Below are 14,873 nucleotides of genomic sequence, written 5' to 3' on the forward strand. Positions count from 1 at the left end.
TTTGGACCAATGGGTACTGCACACCCTCAGATATGGACTGAGGCTGCAATTTACCTCCCTCTAACCAAGTTTATCCCCTCCCCCCTCTCAACATCTCTGGACAAGCAGGAAATAACTCTTCAAGTGATTGCCCATCTTCTGCAGATTGTGGCAATAGAGCCAGTTCCAACAGGTGAGAGGTTTTCAGGAATCTACTCAGTATTCTTCACCGTCATGAAAAAAAAATGGATCTTTCAGGGCAGTACTCAATTTGAAGAACTTAAATCAGTTCATAAAATACTGCAGGTTCTGCATGGAAACTTTACTGTCCATCAAGGAGGCATTGAGAAAGGGAGACTTCCTTTCATCTATCAGTCTGAAGGAGGCCTATCTGCATGTCCCTGTTTTTCTGCCTCACAGACATTAACTCCGGTTTGTGGTGGGGGAGGATCAGTTTCAGTACAGGGCCATGCCATTCGATCTGGTGTCTACCCCCAAGGTATTCATGGAGATCGTGGTTGCTCTGGTGGCACACCTCAGGATGCAGGGGGTCCATGTCTTTTCTTACCTGGACGACTTTATGCTCCGGTCTCCGTCCCTCCACAAAGCTTGGGAAGATTTGTACATCACCCTACCATGCCTCAAGGATCACAGCTTCCTTGTCAACCGAACCAAGAGCCAGCTTTGTCCAGCCCACCACATAATACATCTGGGGGCCACCATAGACTTACAGCAGGGACTCATAACGTTAGCTCAAGACAGAGTAGACAAGATAATTACAGCTGTCACACAGCTCCTATCTTTGCCTTCGGTGGATCTTATGCATCTGACAGGTATCTTGGGGTTGATGGTCTCAACCTATCAGATTACACCATGGACACTTCACCACTCTCGACCACTCCAGTGGGTGCTACTGCCTTTTCAAAGTGACACTGCAGCCAGGCATCACTGGAAGGTAGCACTTTCACCAGTGGTCTGTCACTCCCTGCTATGGTGGGCGCACAAACCCAATCTACTAAGTGGAGTGCCATTCCAGGACCCTCCATGGACCCTGATCACCTCAGATGCCAGCCTGACAGGCTGGGAAGCCATTTGCGACAGCCAGATGATATAAGGGACTTGGTCACCACAGGAGTCAGTACTGCCAGTCAATCTTCTGGAGCTTCGTGCAATTCGGCTAGCCCTGAGGCACTTCACTGAGATCAAACAGTTGAGGTTGGTGCTGGTCAGGACAGACAAAATATTGGCCAAATCACATTTGAATTGTCAGGGAAGCACATGCTCCTCACAACTACAGAAGGAAGCTGCCCTGCTGTTCCAGTGGGCGGGAACACACGTGGACTTGATCCTCACAGAATACCTCAAGGGGGAGGACAACTGCCAAGTGGATTGGCTCAGCAGACAGAAGGTGCATCAGGGAGAATGGAAGCTTCACCCATTGGCCTTTCAGGAAATAGTGAGATGCTTTGGCAGTGTTGAGTTGGACCTATTTGCGACACACCTCAACTGCCAAGTGAAAAGATTTTTCTCCAAATTCGTGACGCCAGAGGTGGAAAGCATAGATGCTCTGACGTCCCAGTGGCCCCAAGGACAACTCTACGCCTTCCCACTTCTTCCAATCATTTCCAGGGTACTTCAAAATATCTGAGCCGAAAGGGCAAGAGTTCTACTGATAGCTCCTTGGTGGCCAAGGAGACCCTGGTTCCCGGAACTCATTGATCTGTCGATCGATCCTCCATGGCAAATTCCCCTCAGGTAATACCTATTGTTGCAAGGATAGCTTCTTCACCCAGACCCAGGATGGCTGGCGCTTCATGTCTGGAGACTGAAAGGCGATGCCTCTTAAAACGAGGCATTCCAGCTCGAGTGGTGGAAACTATGATGGCCTCAAGATGCCCTTCCACAATTAGAATATATGAGACTACATGGAAGGCCTTCTTGACGTGGTCACAAAAGAAGGGTTTAATTCCAAGGAAAGCAGGTATAAATGACATTCTGTGCTTCCTACAGGATGGCTTGTCCTTGGGTCTTAGGCCAAACACTCTTAGACATCAGGCTTCAGCCTTTCAGCAGTGCTGTCTACATCTCCAGAGAAACCGCTGGTATCTCATCTGTTACTCAGGCGTTTTTGAACCCCTAAGTCAAATTTCCCTACATCTCCTATCCTTTATGGTCTTGTTCCTTGTGGCCATTACTTCGGCCCGGAGAGTGTCTGAGTTGAATGCTCTGTCTGTTAACAAGAATTTCTGTGTGTTTCATAAGGATAGAGTAGTCCTACGTACTGTCCCTTCTTTTCGTCCTAAAGTACTGTCTACCTTCCACTGTCAGCAAGAGCTGGTACTACCTTCTTTTTGTCCTAATCCCATTCACCCCACAGAGAAAGTGTGGCATTCACTGGATGTGTGAAGAGCCCTGAAAGTGTATATCTTTAAAACAAAACATCTCAGTCAGACGAATAGTTTGTCTCCTTCCACCCAGCGTCTTTAGGGAAGAAAGTGTCTTCGTTCATGCTTGCTAGGTCAATCAAGGCATGTATCACACTGGCCTACACCTCTCTAAAGTTAGCGCGGCTGGCCAGGATAGTGGCCCACTCAACTAGGGCAGCAGCCACATCAGCAGCATTCTCATGCCATGCATCTATCACAGAGATTTGTAGAGCAGCTACATGGACCACGCCTAATATGTTTATTAAACACTATAAGGTTAGCACATATGCATCAGCAGAGGCAGCTTTTGGGAGGAGAGTGTTACAGCATGTTCTCCCAGATCACTAGTGTAATCAGCCAAGTGATGTTCCCACCCTAAATGGGTCAGCTTTGGTATGCCCCACCTGAGATCAGCTTTTCCATGCACAGGAGAAAAGACATTTGGTCTTACCGTAAAGCGATTTTCTCTGTGCATGTCAAAAGCTGATCTCAGAGCCACTCCCTAGGAGAGCTGGGCTGCGATCACTGTCTTTTTCATCTTAGGCCTACAGCAGAGAGCGTATGAGTGCTGTTGTCTCTTGTTTCGTGTCGATGGTTCCTATTATTTCTCTTTGTTCTTTCCTCCTGTTGACTGGCTTGTTATCAAAAACTGAAATAAGGAGCTGCGCAGAGCAGGAAGTCCTTGTAAAAAAAGCAACTCTTTAGCACTCTTCTGCCTTCAACCACTAGGTGGAGCTAGCTACCCATCTGAGATCAGCTTTTGACATGCACAGAGAAAACCATTTTACAGTAAGACCAAATGTCTTTTTTCTTCACTACTTACCTAATTTTATCCTTACTGAACCAAAGATGAACTTCCTTTTTAAAAAAAGCAAAATGTGTTAAAGAAAAAAAGGTGATTACTCCTAATGTAATATAGTCTCTTTTGCATCTATATTGGAATTATTGTAAAGATTTATAAAAGTTGTTTTTGTTTTTAAGATGTTTTTAGTGTTTTATCACTTGTTTGCTGGCCTGGGCTCCTTTTGGGAGGAAGGACAGGATATAAATTTTATAATAAATAAAAAAGTCTGTTTTGAAATTTAAGTATTGATTATGGCCCATACTATCACAATTTCTCATTGGCCACCCCATTACTATTACTTCAGCATGTACCTCTGCTTTTCTTCAGTGTGCAGCACAGATTTCTTCACACATTTGCAAGCTATGACTAGTATAAATTCAGTTGTCCTCAAAATGTAACAATTTCTGTTTTATGCCTGCAAAAATATTATTAGTAAATAATGGCTAAGCAGGTGCTGACTTACACTGTGTTCATAGCTAGTCTCCCTCTCTTTAGAATGAGTAGTGATGTTTCCTCTATTTGTTCCTCCTCTCATTGGTAATGGTTTATTTCCATGTTCTGTTGTGTTTGCCATTAACTGAGATGATAGCTGTGCAGAACTTGGAACTTACATAACATATTATCATGGGCCACAAGGAGAACCTTTGGCAAGATTGGGAGGATGAAGAGTGGGCTGCAGATACTGAAGAAGGGGCTAAGGAAATCATGGGGAAGACTTTTTCAGAAGCCTCTGGCAACTTTAACTTTAGTGAGGTTAAAGTCGCCCTTTGTACCCTCTCATCTGACGACTGATGAGTTTCCCTCACAGGCACCCAGTCCAAACCTAGCTGTCTATCAGATAACAATTAATGAACAACCTGCAGTGTTCCAGAGAAAGGAAAGCGAAACAGGCTATCAGAGCCTGTTTACGCTTTCGCCACGGTCAAGGAAATTAGAAAAAAGGCAACTTCAGAAAGTGGTGTCAGCTCCTAGAAGGAGTCTTGCAAAAGAAAGACAGTACTAGAGTTTGCTCAGACAAGTATGTGTCCTCCCACCTCTTTTATATTTTGGATGGGTGGACAAGATTAAGGTGTAGTGATAACAGGCTGCCGCTGCCTCCGCATACCGACTTTGGATCCTGAGATATATAGCCAACTGTTGCTTCCATTTGCGAAGTCTACATCGAGATGCCTAGCTTGTTTCAGAGATATGCCTAGTCTGTTTGTGTTCTGTATCCTGAATCATGCCTAGAATGTGTGATGCTGTGTTCCTGTATTGACTTCTGGAATAAAGCTTTGTTTAAAACCCAGTTTTCGAATCCTGAGTCTGCTTCTCTGATTGGGAGCCAGAACACATATCTAGTATGTTTTACTTAGAATGTGTACAGTCCAAGAAATTTCAACCAAAAAAACTGTTGGTCTTCTGATTGTGGCAAAGCCCCCACACACACACTACTACTTTTGCCAGGTCATGGCCAGGAGTTTCTCAGCTGAGGACAACATCAGGGATGGTGCCCCCTTTAAGTGAGTAACATGTGAAAAAGGCTCATATTTCCTTTAGTTTAATTTGGCTCTAGCCTTCATTTGAAAATTGTTGCAGTCGCCTATAGGTTGCATAGATTCCTGTCTGAAAAATGATGTTCTTTGCAGCAACTTGGCATCTACATACTACTTAATCTTTATACATTAAAATATAGCTTCCAGGAGATGAATATTTTGTTGCTTGCTATAACAAACTGCATGTTATAATGAAACTAATTTCATTGGATCACTTTGCAGTAATTAGCACCTATGCCCTTACAGCATAGCCCATTGTATGTAAGAATTATAATCATCATGAAGCGTGCGCTATCCTGTTAACAAGCTGAGTTCAGCCAGTTTTTGCAACCTGAGCAAAGGGAACTGCTCTTCAAGTACTCAGTTCACAGAGTATCAAGAAAACAAGGTTTTGGTTCATAACAACACATACCTACTTTCTGTTTCAGATTAAATTTTTTTCGAGATGTTTCTGACTTTCGAGTATTGGCATGTGGTGGAGATGGAACTGTGGGATGGATTTTGGACTGCATAGGTAACATGCCATTTTTATGGCCTTTTTTGAGCTAATATGTATATTTTTGAACCTTTTATCAAAAGTCTGCAATTTGAGCTTTGTGTATACTTGTTTTGGGGATTCTCCGCAGATAGGAAAACTTCCTCTGCTCCTTGCTAAAGTAATCAAAAGAGGGGAGGCTGAAGAAAGGAAGTTGGTTATGAGAGTTTGGGGAATTTTTGAAAGAGACAGTTGAAGTTCTAACAAGCTATTTAACCATTTTCACATATTGTAGAGAATGTCTCATTTTATTGATGATCCTCTTTCATTACACTGGACTTTTGTCAGTATTACAGCACATGGCTCATTAAAATTGACTCTATTAATATGAAGCAGAAGTAAAGAGTATTTTTACTACGTTAAAGGAACACTGGAAACTGACTTTAAATCAGTCAAACCATTATTTTTGTGTCCTGTTAAGGGAACCAAGAATGCAGTTCATTAGATGTGTCTGAACGTTCCTATGTTAGTAAATGAATGGGGGTTCTAAGTTGCTCAGTGAATCAGCTTTCATAAAACACCCCATAAGCAAGCCTTCTCCTAAGGAAACTTTCTATAGAAAGCTGGTGGCAACATGTCATGAGCCAGGCAGAAGGGAGGCAGCTGGTTGAAGGCGAGTCAGATGCTGAGGACTTGGACTGGGAACCCGAGGTGGGAGATGACAGCGTGGTGGACTCACAGGGCGCCACAACCCCTGTCTCTGATGGCTCAGCTCCTTCCACTCCCAACCTCCCTGCAGAATCACCACCTGGTTCATCAGACACTCCAACTAGACACGCCCCCGCCGCCTGCCTCTGAAACATAGCCTGGCACATCAGACATTTCCCAGCCTAGCACTGCCTAGTTTCCCATACCCAAACTTACTGTTACAAGCCCCTCTCTGTTGGAGGGGGAGCTGGAGATCAAACCAACTTCACCCCGTGCTCGGAGGCACCTGAGGCGGGAAGTCCAACACTTGCAGCTGAGGTGAACCCTTTGAGTGTGTGCGCGTGTGCACACATGATCCAAGCCTACTTAAGCTGACTCAGGGAGGGAACCCAGTTGCTGAGTCAGCGTCTTAGTGCCGCATCAGCATGCTTAGTCAGTGTAACTTTAGGGCCAAAGTTCCTAGCAAGCTTAGTTAGGTTGATGAGGTGCACTGCCTTTGATGTATCTATAACTTTAATAAAAAGAGAGAAAACCACAGATGCATCTGAGACTGACCTTGGACAGGACACAACATCAGAATCTTGAATGTCCACACAAACATTTCCCTGGGCTGCCCATTCCAGGGTTTCTGATGCTGCTACAAGCCTTCTGTAGAAGTTTCCATAGGAGAAGGTTGCTTATGGGGTGTTTTATGAAAGTAGATTCTCGAAGCAACTCAGAACCCCCATTCTTTCATTTTGATTTTGAGAACAGACATGAAAGTGCACCTCAACAAGTAGATTTTTTTATAACCTACAAGAATTAGAATTATGCAGTCTTCCTATTCAGTGGGATTACAGGATCCCTCTGAGTACCTATGCCTCTCTGTACCTACTCCCTTGAAAAAGGAAGGGGTTTTTTTTAGGTTTTACATCTATTCATTTATTTAATTGATTTATAATCTACTCTGATTTTAAAGATTCATGGATGGTGTCAATCTTATAAAAGATAAAAGATAGTAAAACTTTTATAAAATGATAATTTAAAAATATATACTTGCATTATTTGAAAAATAAAATTGCTCAAATAAATACTAGATGTTTGCTCCAAGACTGGGGAAAAGCTATGGAAAAATGGCTTTAAATATTTTTGTTGCATATGACTAAAGCTTTACATGCCTTTGTTGTTTATTATGAGTTTCATCTAAATGTGCCTTTGCCTAATCAGAAGTTCATGGAAGGGCTTTTAAACCAGCAGAACCTTCCACTAGTGGAAGGAGAGGAGAAGCAATTTTCACCACTTCTCCCTTCCCTTGCAGTCCTCACACCACCTCTCACACTGTTCTAGGATCCCCGAATCCCTAGAGCAGATGGGGAAGCACTCAGGGCTGAAAGAGGGAAGGGGAATTTGTGAAAATTCCAAGCATTTGGCAGGTAAAATACATTGCTGGCAGGCTACATTTAGCTTGGTTGGTGATCATTTCCATTGACTGTTAGATCACCGTATTTGGTTTCACCAGGGGAGCCCATTCTGGTTAGCTTCTGATTTAACATAAACTGGATGTCAGAAATCAATGTTGAGAAGATGATATTCTTCCACTGTAAACAGTTGATTTGTACCAGTGTACTTCATTCCATAGGGAATAACAATTATCAAGACATAGCCACTTGAACAAAAAGTTGAAATATTCTCCTCTTTGTTTCTTTTCTACTAAGCCAGAAATTACCAGAGCTCTAGAGCTGCTTGATTGTCCCACTGAAATATGGAGCGCTGGCTGTTAGTCAATGGCTAATAGGCTACATGCCAAAAGTGTCTAAATAAATAAATAATAAATAATTGAATAATGTATAAGAACAGCAGTTGTAGAGAAACTGATAACTCAATTAATTGAGAAGGCTGCTTTTTCCTTCTGAAATGCCTAATTGTTGAGCCAAAATATTATCTGACCACAATATTTATACAATTAAATAGTTATTTTAGATCTATATATTGGCTTATCTGCTTTTATCATTTAACCATGTCTACTTCTTTTATTCACAGAAAAAGCAAGTTTGATTAAGCATCCTCCGGTTGCTATTCTGCCCCTTGGAACTGGGAACGACTTAGCCAGGTGTCTGAGATGGGGAGGAGGTAAGTAAAATATTATCTCACTGGATGACATATAAAGATATTTCTTTTATAAAGACGTCTCAGGTGCAACACTCAGCCACTGTTCATGTTTTAAGCGCACAGAATATGTTTTCTGTAAGATAATGTGATCAAGCAGTGCTTTATTGGTTCAAACAGGGCCATCCTAGTTGCCTTGGTTGCCTTAGCGTTGTTGCCTTGGTGTTTGCTACTCAGTCCCTGCATATCACAGTTACACCAGCTAATGAACCTTGACCTACTCTAATGGGGAAGTGTTAAGCCTAGGGATGGATGAATCTGTTTTCGGTTTCTCTCAGATCCTCATTTTTCCAGTCTTAGGAACAGTCCTCCTTATTTCCACAACAGTTTGATTTCTTTATTTTTTTTTAAATACTCCATAAGAAAATTCATACATATTTTGTGTGAATTTAACCCAATATCTGCATTTTTGTATGCCATTGTGCCTAATACACACATTTTACAAGCAACGTTCTCTAATACATCTTTTGTACATTTGTTTTCACTAATATCTGGGGTACGTCGGCTTTTTTGTATTAATTTTTTGGGGTTGGAGAATTGCATCAAAAAATTTGGAAAAGTGTGCATTTTGAAGGATAACTGTGTTTCAGTTTGTGTATTGGTTCAGAAAGTGGCAATTAGGAAGCAAACTGAACAGATTTCTCCCCCATTCCTTTACCGTTCCTTGCATCATCTTATGCAGCCATTGTTATAAGAGGGAAATAGGAGTTTCCCTGGGAATTGGGGCAAAAGCATAGCTGCAAGTCAGCACTTACACTACTGCATGCAAAGCGAATCTATAAAATCAGAATGGCAGAGGAGTCAATGATTTTATCCTGTGGTAATATCTTAATGTCAGTACCCCTGTGCTGCTGTTATTAGGGAGCAGGGGCCGGGCATGGATTGAGTCTGTTGGTCCCATCTCTGACCTTCTGTGAATTCTTCCGATCTTCTGTGCAATGTCTGTGTTCAAAAGCTCTGTACAGAAGATTGGGTGAATATGTGGAGTTCAGGGACAGAGTTTATAAACATAGAATTTCTAAATAGCAATTCTTTTTACCTTTTTAAAGTGGGATTGTTTCTCTGCTGCTGGGCTTTCTGTAAAGATGATCCCAAGTTTAGTACAATTTTTTTTAAAAAATGTTCAGGAATGTTAAAAACAGGTCTCAAATCATGCAATGCTAATATCTTGGGTATCTTTTTTTTCCTTTTTAGTCCTTTCCTTCTTTTCTCATCCTGCAGTAGATTTCAGACAATCAGTCTTATGGTGCTATCTACCAGGATTCAAGGAGGCAAAGAATAAATAAATACTTTTTTTATCCAGCACTGGTTAAAGGAGAGGACAGTGGAAACTAGCACAAGATGCCATGAAAAGATCTAGCCAAGAAAACAGGACGCCTTGTGATTATGCCAGAGCAGTCTGTAAATGGTCTTAATTATGCTTGTCTATTTTTAAGTCTCCAGAAAACACTTAACTACTAGATTCCATACATCTGAGTGATCCCATTGAGTGAAACTTGGTGCCTTGAATTCCTTCCTTTTGTTTGGAGCGCCTTCCAGTAGTTAGATGGGGAACACCTGACACTCTTGCATTGTTGAAGTTAAGGAGGTATGGATATGATCAGGTCCTGTATGGAAAATCCATGTAAGCTGCTCTGAGCTTTCCACATCAGGAGAATAAAAATACAATCATAAATAAATGAACATTATTTCACCTATATCTCTTTCTCTAATTGTGTCCTCTGTCAGCTTCATTTCAATGATTCTTCAACTTTATGTACATTCTCCTGCGTTTGTTCACAACGACTTCATAGCTAAAAGTAATCTTTTATATTTGGGCCATTTCCCCTTCCTCTAGTTCCTGGTCCAAGGCTTCTAAGACCCACACACTAGTTGTGTATGGTTGCAGCTCTTTGATGCTTTTGTGTAGCTTTCATTTCTGCCTCATAAAGAGCATGATCCTTCTGCTCATTGTAGTCATGTCTACATAAATATGCTTTGGTCTCTCTCCAGCTTCAGTACCCTGTTTTTTTTTGTCTTGATACAGTATACTAAAAGCCACTAGTGATGGTAGTGAGATTTTTTGTTGCAATGCAAAAAACAAAACTTCACCCCCTCCCAATATTGTAGTCCAATTTCCTGCTGTCTCCGTTTGTTCATAAATACATCCAGTTTGAATGGAAAAATATATTTCTCTCGGTTTTCCTGAGTTGGTCTTGGTGGTCTGAGTTGGTCGTGTACATCAAACTTTTTTTGGAGCTAGTTGAGCCTTAATGATTCCTCTTGGTCTTTCCAGTTCCAAATAGCTTTTTCCCAGATCCTGCTGTTTTACCCACATAATATTACATATTGTGTTCTAGGAAATTACATGAATACCTGCAAACGGAATTATTTTCAGGAGATAACAAATGTGGTAGTTATTATGAAATGCTTAATCATGAACAATTGTAGTAGTATTATTACATTATTTAGAAAATCATCATATTTATTTATTTATTTATTTATTTATTTATTTATTTATTTATTTATTTATTATTTGCTTTATATCCTGCCCTTTCTCCCGGCAGGAGCCCAGGACGGCAAACAAAAACACTAAAAACTTTAAAACATCATAAAAACAAACTTTAAAACACATTAAAACAAAATATCTTTAAAAGTGATTCTTATCAAAACATCATCTAAGATTAAAAACATTTTTTTAAAAAAGAAGTTTTGAGAACATATTAAAAAGCAATTCCAACACAGATGCAGACTGGGGTATTTCTCTATTTAAAAGGCTTGTTGAAAGAGGGAAGTCTTCAATAGGCGCAGAAAAGATAACAGAGATGGTTCCTGCCTAATATTTAAGAGGAAGGAATTCCACAGGGTAGGTGCTGCCACACTAAAGGTCCGTTTCCTATGTTGTGCAGAATGGACCTCCTGATAAGATGGTATCTGCAGGAGGCCCTCACCTGCAGAGTGTAGTGACTGACTGGGTATATAAGGGGTAAGACGGCCTTTCAAGTATCCTGGTCCCGAGCTGTATAGGGCTTTGTAAACCAAAACTAGAACCTTGAACTTGGCCCAGTATGGTCCCATCATTCTGCTTTAAGGTGGAACAGATTTCAGTTATGTCTCTCCTGTTTGTTTCCCATGGTGCTAGCTTAAAGGCTTTTTCTTTAGTGTTTTTTTTTTCTTTTGGAAATGTAGGTTATGTAAAGTTTGGTCTGAATCCAAGAAAAGCTAGTTGCATTAAATCCTGATGAAAGCTTTGGGATGTTAGTCACCACAAACTTATCTCAGTTACTTCAGTGGGCCTTCAATATGCCTAGCTTTCTGTCATGATTAGGGTTGTCTGTCCGTGTAGCTGATCCATCTTTTCCTGCTTTCTTTCTTTGTTTTTTTTAAACATCAACAGAAAGCTCTTGTTGTATGTTGAGTTAACAGTGTCCTCTTAATTGCAGGTTTCATTAGCATACGTGTTAAGTCCCATACATGTTTTTTCCCCTGAAAATAGCTCTCTAATTTGTGTACTCCACAGGTACCCGGTAAAGCAAAATTGTGAAACCTAACTTCTGCAGGGACATTGATCTGGCCTTAAAAGATACCCTGCCATCTTCCCCTAAAATATGTTTTATCTTGACATACATTTTCTTTATATAAAAAGAATATTTAGTTTCTATGTCAGCTACAAACGTCATTCTTAGAAGCACTAAGTCTAAGTGATGAAAGCTCAAATCTCTGTTCCATCTCCTAATCTTTTATTCACAAAAGTCCATTGTAATCCAAGCTGTAAATATTTCACCTTTTTCCAAGGAGGAACAAACTTTTTGGAGAACATAAGAAGAACCCTGCTGGATCCCACCAAAGTCCCATCTAGTCCAGCATCCTATTCTCACAGTTGCCAAACAGATGCCTCTGAAAAGCCTGCAAATGGCACCTGACTGCAACAGCACTCTCGCCACTTATGATTCCCAGCAACTGGCATTCAGAGGCATACTGCCTCCAACAGTGCAAGGAGAACATAGCCATATGGCTAGTAGCCACTGATAGCCTTAACCTCCCTGAAATAATTTGGTCCTTCCTTATTCAGAGAGGAGATAATCTGGCTGGATTCATGCACAGCCACTTCATGCTGTGACTGTGTTTTAAGCCTATATGTTAAAAGTGATACGTCGTACGAGCAGCTCTACCATATTGGGTGGATATGCCAGCAAAACATTTCTCAGTGTATTTCATAAGCTGTCTAACTGGTAGACTCCTTCCTTATGGAGCTTCTTCCTGCTTCCTCTGATTGTCTGGAATGTTCTGCAGAATGGAAGAAAGTGGGGGCATGTAACAAAGGAAGTTTACACAATGGTAATTCCCTCTTCTTGAACCCCATTACTGTTACTTCTTTTTTTATGGTCTGTCCACTCTTAACCATTTAGAAAATGAACTGCTGAAACTAGGAGAAGAATAAGCCCTCAATTTCTCTTCTTTTCACTATTCTTTGCCTCCTTTTCCCTGGTAGCTGATGCCACAACACTGAATTTTTTTCTGAAACTTTTCCATAGGATTGGAGAACAGAAGGGATGGCAACAAATTTGTTTGCTGGTGAGTAATTTCCCTTACTCAGTGGTGCAAACTCCTGGCATGGATTATTAATTATTAAACAAACAACCTTTAACAATTTACAGAATCGGCTCCATTTTTACTGAATTGCATTGCTTGGCAGTACTAATTTATTGACTTTAATAGGAAGATAAGATCTCAGTCTCTTTGGAAGGAGTAAGATTGATTAGTTTTCCCCCACCAGTCATCAAACGTGTGTATGTGTGCTTTTGGGGAGGATAATATTGATGCAACATTTCAAACACTATAGAGAAATGATGGCTGTTAGGAGTTTGAAAACAGTCATATACTGTATTTTATAAGAATACTGAAATGATGAAAGACTTTTAAGTAGTATGATTACTTATAAAATAACATTTCCGTATAAACAGAGTTTTTCCTCACCTAAGACTTTTCGATTTCTGTGGCCTTTATGAATAAACCTTTACTGTTTAACATTGAAAAATGCAAATAACTGCACTGTTGTCTTTCCCCCGCCACTGCTATATTGCTTCTGTCAAAAGCTAGCTACAATTAATAAAGACATTTTACACAGAAAAATAAAATGTTATAAGTTCCTGAGCGAATTGTGTGTAAGGTCTATCCTGCATCTGTGCGAGGCCACAAGACTGCTCCTAACTGTTGTCAGACAGTGTTGGGGAATGTGGAGGAGGGGTTGTACCTCCCACATACTTTGGGGCATTTATTTGACTCCCTCCCCCCTTAAAGTTGCAGACCTCAATGCCTTTTAAATTTTTTAGGGCTTTACCATGTGGTATAGAAGAAGAGGCAGATGCTGATAAATGAGGTGCAAAAAGCCCCAAATCCTTTTGAGTGCATGGAACTAATTGCACTTTTCTGTGGATCATAGCCAGTATCTGTCTATGTTTTGCCATATGTAAAATGCTATATGTAACACTGAGTTGCTATAAGGGACATTAAAGACTGAACTTGTATGTCTGATGACTTATTATCATGAACTTGATACCATTATCCACGTTTTATTTGTAAGCTGCCTTGAGCAGCTCCTTCCTGGAGGGGAAAAGCTGTGTGTATGTGTGCATGTCTGTATATTAAACTAATAGATAAATAATCTCCCTTTAAATTTGCAGAGTTTGAGAGTTATGTAAATATTTAAAGTGGTGTTTTTTTTAAAAAAAACAGTTAAATTGATACTATAACTATATTAAATTCTGCTGTGGTATGTTGATTACAAGTTGCTATCTGTGTTGAGAGACTAATGTTCTTGCTGGCACGAACCTATAGCCAATGACAGAATGAACTAGATATTGCCCTCAGCTACTTTCTGTTCTGCAAAAGCAGGGTGGATTATTTGATATTAGCTTTGTTGAAAACTGAAGTTGTTTCTGTGTTTCTTTAGCATAGAGCAGGGCCAGTGCCAGACTTGAGTAGGCTATTAGCATAATTGTTGCCGAGAACATCCCCTGCCCCAGCTGGGCCCTTACCTTACTTCCACCCTTTGGTATTACTTTCGGCACCTGCCACCACTTCTTTCTCCCCACCCCACGCCACCTTGGCTGTCTGGTACTATAATGGGCAAGAGCCATTTGGCTCCAAACAACACTGGATGGCTGTCATGTTTCATATCGCACAGTGCAGTGCCTGGCTCCCAGCCCATTACACTGTTACTGCCATCTCCAGATCAGCTGGCTGGGAAGGAAAAGGCATCTGGTTGCTGCAGCAACACTATCACTACCACTGGTTATGCAACCAAGTAACAATGGAAGATGGCAGCAATGCCACGGAGAGACGATGATGGAGCTCCAGGCACCATGTTGGCCCCTCATGGTTCCTGCCAGGATGCGTGGGCTGTAGCAGCTACCTGATTATGCCAAAACTAACTTACGGTTTCATAATTTACATGTATTTTATTTTATGAAATGCTGTATGGCGGAATTCTTATCCCTAAACCTGTGTGAGGAAATAAAGTGAGCAGGGCAAAGGCAGTCCTATTTAAAAGGCCCCATGTGTACATCTTTGCAGGATATGAAGGTGAGAATCTTCTGAAGATCTTAAAAGATATTGAAAACAGCACAGAAATATTGCTCGACAGGTGGAAATTTGAGGTCATACCTAACGATAAAGATGAAAAAGGAGATCCAGTGCCTTACAGCATCATCAATAATTACTTTTCAATTGGAGTGGTAAGATTTGTGTTTATTCTTATGTGGATTTTTTTCTCCTGTTCT

The 14,873-nt window shown here is 40.9% G+C and overlaps 1 protein-coding gene across 4 annotated transcripts in view; it reads left to right on the forward strand.

Annotated features, from left to right (window-relative positions):
• DGKB (diacylglycerol kinase beta) overlaps positions 1-14,873 on the forward strand; it is a 430,346-nt gene that overhangs the window by 166,945 nt on the left and 248,528 nt on the right. For all 4 annotated transcript variants that reach the window (XM_061585671.1, XM_061585674.1, XM_061585672.1 and 1 more), the window contains exons 17-19: positions 5,213-5,298; positions 7,987-8,076; positions 14,668-14,828. In XM_061585671.1, coding sequence (XP_061441655.1) covers positions 5,213-5,298; positions 7,987-8,076; positions 14,668-14,828 — 337 coding nt within the window. The remainder of the gene's footprint in view (positions 1-5,212; positions 5,299-7,986; positions 8,077-14,667; positions 14,829-14,873) is intronic.

Source organism: Rhineura floridana, chromosome 10 (assembly GCF_030035675.1).
Source record: "Rhineura floridana isolate rRhiFlo1 chromosome 10, rRhiFlo1.hap2, whole genome shotgun sequence".
NCBI classification, from domain to species: Eukaryota; Metazoa; Chordata; class Lepidosauria; order Squamata; family Rhineuridae; genus Rhineura; species Rhineura floridana.